The sequence below is a fragment of the Camelina sativa genome, chromosome 20 (genome assembly GCF_030686135.1).
Source record: "Camelina sativa cultivar CO46 ecotype springtype chromosome 20, ASM3068613v1".
In the NCBI taxonomy this organism is placed as follows: domain Eukaryota; kingdom Viridiplantae; phylum Streptophyta; class Magnoliopsida; order Brassicales; family Brassicaceae; genus Camelina; species Camelina sativa.
In genome coordinates this window covers 28513248-28524244 of record NC_141899.1, presented here as the reverse complement: position 1 = coordinate 28524244, position 10997 = coordinate 28513248, and the positions used below count along the sequence as shown (strand labels likewise).

Below are 10997 nucleotides of genomic sequence, written 5' to 3'. Positions count from 1 at the left end.
AGTCATGCAGAGATAAATTGGGAGTTGAAGGAAAAATGTTGAGCATGCATTGGGCGGTGTAATGCACGCGCCACATGCAGCCAAATTTTCGCCACTTGTCCAAACGCACTAAGGGAGGAAGAGGAGAGATCAAGCCTATAAATATGGGATTTGTGGCTTCATTTGCTCATTTTCTCTCATTTTCTCTCATTCCACTCAAAAGAAAAGCTTGCTTCTCTCTCTAAATCTAGAGAGAGAGTGTCGAGAGAGAGAGAGAGTTTGTCGAGAGGGAGATTGCCGAGAGAGTTGAGGGAGATCTTCGAAGGAGATCAAAGCGAGGTGCTGCTTGTGTCGACAGAGATTGTCGAGGGAGTTGAGGATCTGCGGTGAAGCTGATCGAGAAGCTGTCAAGTGCGAAGGAATTGTATGATCCGCGGTGCCGTGAAGTCCAATCATCATCGATCCCATCAAGGTGAGTTCTGTGGTAATTGTTTGTTGCATGTAGACTAGATTCTTGGTAGAATCAGTTAAATTGTTGCATGCATAAACTTGGTAGGATTCACGCTAGATCCATGTTAAAGATTACATCGAATTTGAGCTAGGAATCACCATGCAAGATCGCAAGTGAATTTGGTTGCATTTTAAGCAATTTTGGACTTGCATAAAAATTGGGTTTAGATGCATGCATGATCGAACCTAGTTTTACTTGAAATTATTCTTGTTGAAAACTGGTTTCATGCATGATTAAATGATTAAGTATTTTGCAATATATTGCATAATTTTAATCAAGATTATTGCATGCTTAAATGGACCTTAAGGATTTAAATGATTAAATCGAATAGGTTGCATGCGAATTGAGAGTTGAAGTTTGTTAGAAATTTTGATTGCTTAAAAATGGTTGCATGCATGATTTAAACTTGGTAAAGTTTATTTGCAATTTTGATTGCATAAAATCGGATGAGGTTATTGCATGTTAAATGAACTTAAGGGGATTTAAGGGAATTAAATCATTTGGCCTTGCATGCATAATTTGGACTTGAGGATTTAAAAAGGGAGTTAAATCATGAACGGTTGCATGCGTATTAGAACTTGTTGCATTAACTTGCTTAAGTTGATTATATTGTTTGCATGCAGGTAGAATAATCTTAAGTTGCTTGATTCATTTTCTTGCTTCTTGTTGATTATTCCATGTTGGTTGTTCTTGCTTAATTGCTTGCATGCGTAGAAAATAATCCTAAGTTGCTAGATTTATCTTTCTCGCTTCTTGTGTGATTAACGCATGTACTTTTCTTGCTTGATTCCTCGCATGCGTGCTTGGTTAATCATAGCTCGGATTGTGGTGGTGTTTTATTTTAGCTAGTCTCTCGAATTTGTTTCTTGAGTCTTAGCTAGTGTAGTGTCGATAATTCTGGTTCTATAAGCGTGTGTCACGCGTGAGTTCCCGACGACCACTCACGCGGGGACACTGTTACGGCTGGCTAGCTACCAGCGTAACCGCTACATGACGATGTAGCCAAGTGGTGGGCGCATTGCTGGTGACCTTTGTGGTCTCGGCATGGGAGATGGTACGGAACAGAACAGATTATCGAAGGGCCCTAGGTGTAAAGAGTTAGAGCATTCAAGTATTCCTTGTCTGAGTCTATTCGTCTTTACATGCGTGTGTTGTTTAAGAGTTAGAATAGTTCAAGTATCCCTTGGTTATTCTAGTCATCTTAGAGAGTTGCATTTGGTTCAAGAGTCTAAGTGTTCCTTAGACGTCTTGTGTTGTGTATAGCGATGTCTAGATCATCGAGTCGAGTCGTTGGATCTCACTTTTCTCGCTTGTGTATGGTTTAAATTGCTTCCGCTATGGCTTTTGTTGTGTTGCTTTGATTACTTACTAGCTTATTTGCCTTGCTTGTTTTCTTTGCTTGCCGGGGTAGTTGGGTTGGGAAGTTAGTATCATGTTTATGAGAAAGGGGTACCCAGGCTCACTGAGTAATCTTAGATTACTCATGATAATATTTTGGTCTTGCAGGGAAGCCCAAGCGAGTTTAGAGCCGGAGCAAACATTAGGGTACCGGATAGGGTTTTACGTGTTCTTTGTAAAATCCTATATTTTGAAAACGGTTATAATTATTTTCCCGACTATCTTTATATATTGCTTTAATGATTTATTTTCGATAAATTATTTTATTAAAGTGATATATACGGTTTTCAGGAAAACATGGCAAGTTGCAAACGATACTCGGCCTTGCTCGGGCCAACACAACGCGTGCTGTGGGACGCAAGGGTTGCAAAGCCTCGGCCGTGGGCGGAGTCGCGTCTAGGAGGACTGGTCGGGAAGCTGCAGCTTCCGTCCCTCGACCGGACCACCAGGGTGCGGTTCCCACAACAAGTAGCGTCTCGGCGCCGTCCGATGGCCTCCGTGGTCATAGAGCGGTTCGGGGGCGTTACACTCAGGCCACAAAGTCCTTCGAGATAACAGTACATAAGAACCTAACCGTTCTCTCATGAGTTGTTCGAGATCTTATATCTCTAGAGCAATAATTCTGAGCTCGGCCGATACCACGCTTACCATAATTACCTCCATGGCTCACCCGGAACATCGCAATGTCCTACGGTCAACACTCGCCACTAAGGCTACCGAGACGTCACAAAGACCCTAACCACGTCACAAAGACTCTAAACACGTCACAAAGACCACACAAACGTCCCATAGGACCGCCACCAAGGCCATAAAAATATCCAAATGGACCTTCACAAAGGCCACAAATGTCACCGGGTCCGCCACCATGGTATCCGGCATCACTAAGACCACCACCAAGGTATCTGGCGTCGCCAAGACCACTACCACTGACCGGCGTCAACACGAACACTGTCACCAAGACCACCGTCAGGGTACAAAACATCACAAAGAAAACACTACCACTGACAAGCGTCACCAAGATCTCTGTCACCAAGACCACTGTCAGGGTACAAACATCACTAAGACCAATATAAGGCACAAGCATAACCAAGACCACTCAATACAATGATACAAACGTCACGAAGACCGCCACCCAGGCCCACATCCCGCAGGATTATCACAAAGATCACCACAAAGCTTTCCATTTTTAGAACATTCTAACTATGGAAACTTTCCATTTTTAGACACCCGGGCTATTTCCTTTTTCCAATGACAACAGAGTTCAAATAAAGAAAAAAAATCATCTTATTAATCTTAAAATGTCACAATCCGCAGCACTGAGCCAACGACCCGCATCCCGAGCACCACGTCATCTTGGTACTCAGTCGCACAACCAACCACCTGTAAGAGACCAAGTATCAAGAGAGATGGTCTGGAAAACTCTGTCCGCTCCAGCCACGGTCTTCAAACCATCATGACATTGGGACCGAGGTTAGGCAAGCTCAGGCCTCGGCCTGCTTCTCGAACCACTTCTTGCACCTTGCCTTCATCCTCGCCTCAGGCTCCTAAGTCTCCTCTAACACACCATCACAGTCCCACTGGACTCTCATCAAAGGAATCTTCTTCCGTCGAAGTTCCTTGATCCGCCACTCGAGTACGCTCACCGGTCTTGCCTCAAGAGTCATGTTGGGCTGAACATCTGCAGGAATCTTAGTCAACACCTCGTCATCCTTGTGAAGACACTTCCTCAGCATCGACACATAGAAGACCTATTGGAATGCATTCATAACCTCAGGAAACTCCAACATGTATGCAACCGATCCCACCCGCTCCACGATCCTAAAAGGACCCATGTACCTCGGACTCAACTTAATCTCTCAGATAGTCCTGTTCGGACCCTACAACATGGCCATCTTGAGGTACACTTTATCATCCACCTGAAACTCAATGACCTTCCTCCTATGATCAGCAAAACTCTTATGCCGATCCAGAGCCTCACTCTTGTTCATCTTGAGCATCCGGATCTTCTCCGTGGTCTCCTGAACAAAACTCGCATCCAATATGCTCCTCTCCCCCACCTGAGTCCAGCATAAAGGTGTTCGACATGGCCTCCCATACAACGCATTATAAGGAGTCATACCAATAGTCACCTGATAATTGTTGTTGTAAGCAAACTCTACCAGGTTTAGATGATCGGCCCATTGACCACCCTAATTCAGCACACACATTCTCCGCAAATCCTCCAGAGTCTGAATCGTTCTCTCTGCCTGCCCATCTGTCTGAGGATGGTACGTTGTACTCATGTGCACCTTAGTGCCCAAATCTGCCTGAAATGCCCTCCAGAATGCTAAAGTGAACTTGGAATCTCTGTCTGACACTATGCTCACAGACACACCATGAAACCTCACAATCTCCCTCACATAGTTATTAGCCAAGACTGTTGCCCCATCAGTCTACTTAATAGCCAGAAAATGTGCAAACTTGGTCAGACGATCCACAATCACCCAGATGGCATCCATAGTCTGTGACATAGGCAAGCCAACAACAAAGTCCATCGTGATCATATCCCACTTCCACTCTGGAATGGGTATACTCTGCAACAAGCCTCCCGGCACCTGATGCTCAGCCTTCACTTGCTGGCTAGTATCACACCTCGAAACCCAACTAGCGACGTCCTTCTTCATCCCCACTCAGTGATAATACCATTTAAGGTCACGTTACATCTTGGTCACTCCAGGATGAACAGAGAACTTGCTCGAATGAGCCTTTTAGAATCTCCTGCCTCAGGCCTTCATCCTTGGGCACACAAATCTGACCATGCACCAAGATAGTCCCATTAGCAGAGACCTTATACTCTGAACCCTCAACCTTAGAGGCGTTCATCAGCCCCACATCACTCTCCTGAGCCAACCGCACTTTACTCAGAAGATTTGCTCTGTCAATTGCCTCCAGTCCCAATGACTCTTGTGAAATAGCACATAACCTCAAAGTACTGATCTCACTAACCAGAGACTCCATATCCTTTGCGTCAGCAGAAGCCGCCCGCTTCCTGCTCAGAGCGTCATCTACCAAGTTAGCTTTACCGGGGGTAAGCTATATCTAGATCATAATCCACCACTAAATCTATCCATCGCCTCTACCTCAAATTCAACTAAGGCTGAGTGAAGATATACTTCAGACTCTTATGATCTGCGTACAACTGTACCCTTCCGCCATAAAGATAAGATCTCCAAATCTTCACAAAGAAAACCACAGCTGCCATCTCCAAGTCATGAGTAGGATAGTTGCCCTCATACTTCCACAACTGTCGTGAAGCATAGGCAATGACCTTATCCTACTCCGGCAAGACCAATACTGGTGTACTCGTCAACATCTACTTCACGCTCACGAAAGCCGTCTCGCACTCCGTCGACCATACAAAGGAAACATCCTTCCCTGTCAGCTTAGTCACCGGTTGTGCCATATTCGCAAAACTCCTCACAAACTTCCTATAGTACCTTGCCAACCCAACAAAACTCCTAATGTTTGTGGCGTTCTGCGGTCTACGCTAATTCCTGATGACCAGAATCTTCTCTGGATCCACAGAAACTCCTGCTGCAGGAACAACATGACCCAAGAACCCCATCTCCCTCTGCCAGAAACTGCTCAGCTTAGCAAAAAGCTTCTGCTCCTGCCACTTCTTCAGAACTGCTCTCAAATGGATCTCTTGCTCCTCAGAACTCTTGGAATACACCAGGATGTCATCGATGAAGATGATGACAAACTCATCCATAAACTCCTGGAATATGCTGTTCATCAACCTCATAAACGCAACTAGTGCATTAGTCAAACCGAAGGGCATCACCACAAACTCATAGTGCCCATACCTCGTCCTGAAAGCTGTCTTCCTAACATCCAGTTCATCTTTCGGAATCTGATGGTAACCCGATGTCAAGTCTATCTTTGAGAACCAAGTAGCACCCCCCAATTGATCCAACAACTCATCAATCCGCGGGAGAAAATACTTATTCTTCACAATGACCCGGTTCAGACCCCGATAATCTATACACAAGCAGAAACAATCGTCCTTCTTCTTAACAAACAACACCGGTGCTCCCCACGGTGAAGTACTAGGATGAATGAATCCCTTGCCCAATAAATCCTCCAACTGCTTCTTCAGCTCTTCCATCTCTGTTGGAGCCATCCTATAAGGTGCCTTAGACTATGGCGTAGTCCCTGGTTCCAACTCAATCGTGAAGGGATCAAACCGAGATGGTGGTAACCCGTGGAATGACTGAAAAATATCCACAAACTCATGAACCATAGGGTTCTACAGACTCTGGCATCGATATTGTAGCCAAATATGCCTCGTGACCCTTCATGATCATCTTCTCTGCCTGCACAACTAAGATAACCCGACTCCCTAAGGTCGGCCTCACACCCTCATAAAACCAACTCTTCGCCTCAGGCCTCTCAAACACAACTCTACCCTGATGGCAATCTAGATGTACTCTATACCAGTGAAACCAATCCATGCCCAAAATCACAACGTACAGCTCCCCTGGACTAATAACCAGATCTGCCGACTCTCCAGCTACTTGTATATCTACATCTCTAGCCCGTCCATAGACTTGGATCAACCCGCCTCCAGCAACCTTAACGGTCCTGAACCGCTCTCTGGGATCTCCACGACTGTTGCCCTCTCGGCACACTTTGGGGTAACAAAGCAATGAGTAGCTCCGGAGTCGAACAACACATGCGATGGAAACCCTCCCACCAATAAGGTCCCTACACAAACCTTATGCACTACTAACCCTAACATTCATCACAGACAATCATAAAATCCAAAAATGACATAAAACTATAAAGTCAAGTTTAGAAATTATACTCGTAATCGCGTTAGCACTGGTTCCTCCCGGCTCCACTGTCGTGTACGCAAGCGGTGCCACTGGCAAAGGCAACGCCGTCTGCCCCACCTGCTGCACTCATGACTGCACTACCACCACAGCCATCAGATGTAGCTTAGGATACGTCAATCAGAGATGCCCCGCCTCCCTACAGTGGTAACACACATGAGTCACCGGCGGTGTTGGCGGGTTGCCCCTCTATGGACAACTCGCCACCCTGTGCTCCAAGCTCTCACACCCGAAGCATCTCACACCACTAGACCCCGACCTCTGCATAGCATCGAACTTCCTTTTCTGCCCCTGCGCAGTCTTGCCGCCCTTGCTAGGAGTAGAATGTGACTGAGTCTGCTTCGGCTGCGCCGGAGGACTGGCCACCACTACTTGTGACCTCAAGTCATCCTTTATCCCAGCTGCAGTCTCCACCAGCTCTACTCTCGTAGCATAGCTCCTCACTCTACACCGATACCTCAGGTCATCACGCAGAGCCAACAAGAACCTCCATACCTGAGCCGACTCTGGCTCCATAGCCCAGCCTGCATACCCCACAAGCCGACTGAACTCTGTGTCCAGCTCCCTCACAGTATGGTTACCCTAAGTCAACCACAAAAACTGCGCCTCCATGCGATCAAGTGCCTCCTGCGGAAACTACTTGGTGTTGAACTCTCTCACAAAGTCCCTCCAAGTCATCTCACGATGCACTCTCTGTGCAATCACCGACCTCCACCAGACCCTCGCATTCCCGAAAGGTAGTGTGGTGCCAAGTCTACCCGATAGTGGTCGGGACACTGAAACGACTAGAGAATATCCTCCATCCGCTCTCTCCACTCATCCACCACACTCCCAGAAAAGATCCTGCACCCACCTGCCGTAGCTGCACTATCATCTAAACATACTGACTACTGAGCATCCACTACCTCGGCCCCCGGCTGCACACCAGCCACAGGCTGCACCGCTGGACCCTGCCCACCAACCACTGGCGGCACCACTAGAACCTGCCCACTAACCACCAGCGGCACTTTTGGAACCTGCGTACCAACCACTGGTGGCACTGCTGCTAGAAGTCGCGCCAACACCTAAGCTAGCAAGCCCATCAGGACATCCTCCCTACCTGGAGCACCCTCCACTGCAACCCCCACTCTCGAGTCAACACCTTTACCGACACCGGACCCATCAGCCCTGCCGATACCCAAACCAGCCTGGTCTACAGACACTCTAGGATGTACCTGCGACTCTGCCACCTCCTCACAGGCCATGCGCTGGGTCACACTCACACTAGCCTCAGGAACCTATCCCCGCCCACGGCCTCGCCCACGACCACGTCCATGCCCGCGACCAACAACATCCTCACCTCTAACCATCTATATCACCAAGAACAGAAGGCTAAGCAAACAAAACGACTCCTAACTACACAAAGAACACAACTCACCGTGGAATCACAAAGTAGGCTCGAAGAGGATGTTCTAGGACCTCATGCCACACACAAGCATTCAATCCCACATCCAAAACACAATGCACACAGCGAAACCGTACCTAGAATCGTATGGGCTCTAATACCAAACTGAAACAATCCGACCTGTTTTTTCCTTTAATATTCTATTATCTAGTGATTTCATACTCACTAGCAACCTACCTCGGTCAATAACAACAGCGGATAAAAATAATAAATCCAATAACCAATAACAATTAAAGAAATAATATAATATCAATCCAAAAACAATCCAGAACATAAAACAAATCATAAAACCAGCAATTCTAACATCCGTTCTAGACCACTAAGTTCCAATCTAGCATCCTAACAAAGACATAGAGCAAACAACCGAGCCTCTAGCACATCCTCCTCTTCATGGCCTTGATTCCACTATCACACCTTAACTTTACCTGCGCCACAACACAAAAGAGAGGCGTAAGTATTACCAGAAGTACTTAGTGAGGAAATATTTCCATCTACTGGCCTATACACACAAGCAATAAGATCTCTCATACCACAAACAACAACAATAAAACAAACCAGGAACATGCACAAAGCAACACGACATAAACCGGTCACTGCAGAAGGGTGTCGACCGACACCATGCTCGACATTCTCCAAATTCCTAACAGTGTCGACAGACACCTCCACATGGTGTCGACCGACACTCCTCATGTCCTCTAGTCGTTCTGGCGTTGGTGTCGACCGACACTGATGCCGAGCATCGATTCCCTTTGCACAAATGCTCTGAATCTTGCCTCCAAGCTTCTCTGTTTCGTTTCACACGATCCTAGGAACAAATCCAAGCCTCATGAGCTACGAAAAACTCACAAACAACCACATAACACACAAAATCACAGGAACAGAGATCTCAGTTTAGATAAGTTATGGTCATGCTCTCACCTTTGCCAATCAAGGAGAAATCGACCAACCCACGACCAGGAACACCACAGAAAGCTCCTTCTATGTCCTTAGCCTTAAATCTCAAGCCCCAGCACAGATCTCTCCACAAACAGGCAAGGAACCTCTCAAATTCACAAGAACTCACTGGGAAGCTTCTTCTCTCTTTCTTTTCTCTCTGGAACAAGAATGGCTGAAGAAAAACCCCTAGGGCATCGAGTTTAAGCTTAAATACGACCCCCAAGATTATTCCAATAACCGCACCAAACCATTGAAACTAGAATTAACCCAAACCTTAACGGAACTGATGGTGTCGAGCGACAACGTTAGTGGCATCGTGATCGACACCCCACCCATCCACATGGTTCACGGGCGTTACGTCTAGTGTCTCTACCGCAAAGCCGTGGGTCTTTTATCCACTGGAATTAATGCTTCGAGTTTCTGTTTTCGGTGATTCAGCAGGGTTCGATCTCTTTTTCTGACGATGGCAAAAAAATTTGCGTTTTTTGTAATCTGTTGGACTTTTGTAATTTTTAAACCTTTACCCAATTTTTGGGAAGGCCCAATATTATTAATTTAATTATTAAATATATATATATATATGTATATATATATATATATGTATATATATATATATATATATATATTTGAATGAAATTTAATAATCATAACCTGTTCTTGCGTGGATATGATATCATGGAAAATTACAGGACATCCATCTCTTGTTACCTACAAGATAATTACATTATTTATTGGGCAATTGACAAAAATATCACAATTTTAAGTTTTTCTTCCATAATTAGTACATGTTTTCAAATGTTCCAAAACTAGCACAAATTTATACATCCTTAATTTTGGAAAAAAACCTTAATTGTTAATAAAATTAAAGTTTATGTTGGTCCTTCTCTGCCTCCACCGACACGATTCATCCCGTACCCAGATCTCAATCTAAACTCCACCTACGAATCCATCACCAGAGACGAAGAGCGACACAAAATATATGGGTTTTTCTCTAACGCAATCAAATCGAGACAGCTCCGCGTTTGAGCAGCTGGATATCGAGAGAGGTGTTAGCGTTCCCTTGCGAAAGTATTCTTCGGAGACTGTATGATTTCTTATGTTTGTTTCTAGTTCGATTTTGACACAATAGTTTCAGCCAATTTAATTTGTCTTATCTGTCTCTCTCTCTTGCAATTTGTTGAATTCATTTATTTGAACTTGATTATCGTCTTGTATCTTGTGCAGCTTCTTAGTCTCGGCGTTTATGAATACTGTGTTTGTTACCCGATTCTAGAATCATGGTATGCTTATATTTTCACAGTTTACACTGTCTGTTTGTCACTGATTTTCACTGAATTTTGAAATTCTTCTAAGAATAGAATGTTTTTGTTTTCTTAGTTTGCAGTCCAAAGCAGAGAAGAAAATCACTATAGATAAGAAGGAAGAGAGGTTTGACTTCTGATTTGTTTTTTCTCTTCCCCATTTTTCACAAACATTTTCTTCGTTACATTTTATCTAATACTTACAATCTCATAGACTATTGTGGTTGAGATTGTGTTCAGTCAAGGGAGTGTTTAGATTGTGTTCAAAGGTAACTGCGAATCTGTGGGATTTGACTCATACGGGGAGGTTCATTAGGAGGCTCAGAAATTGTTGCATCAAGAAAATATATGATGTCACTTGCTAGTGATAATGGTGAAATTCATAAAGGATTAAACGCAATTCAGGAAGGATTCTTTGAACTTCATGATGACCTTCATAACAAGTTTAGATTTTAGGATGACTTTCATAAAAAACTAGATATTGGTAAACACTAGGGTAACACACAAATCAAACCATTACCCTTTACTAATGGAATTTTCTTTCTATGTTTTAT

General features: G+C 44.7%; 1 protein-coding gene across 1 annotated transcript; it reads right to left on the bottom strand.

Moving 5' to 3' along the window:
* Window positions 1–3181: 3181 nt before the first annotated feature.
* On the bottom strand, window positions 3182–5330 carry LOC147919512 (uncharacterized). Its single transcript, XM_087503994.1, has 8 exons — window positions 5256–5330; window positions 5073–5201; window positions 4691–4960; window positions 4372–4542; window positions 4226–4320; window positions 4043–4142; window positions 3532–3636; window positions 3182–3268 (listed from the first exon to the last, which is right to left on the bottom strand). Exons 1-8 carry the CDS (start codon window positions 5328–5330, stop codon window positions 3182–3184), a joined length of 1032 nt encoding a protein of 343 aa, XP_087360120.1.
* Window positions 5331–10997: the final 5667 nt, after the last annotated feature.

Coding starts and splice junctions, on each gene's coding strand:
- LOC147919512 (XM_087503994.1), bottom strand. CDS start 5,330: ATGGCACAACCGGTGACTAAGCTGACAGGGAAGGATGTTTCCTTTGTA. Junction 4,321..4,371: donor AGACTATGGATGCCATCTGG/GTGATTGTGGAT, acceptor GCTATTAAGTAG/ACTGATGGGGCAACAGTCTT. Junction 3,269..3,531: donor TGACTCTTGAGGCAAGACCG/GTGAGCGTACTC, acceptor GGTCTCTTACAG/GTGGTTGGTTGTGCGACTGA.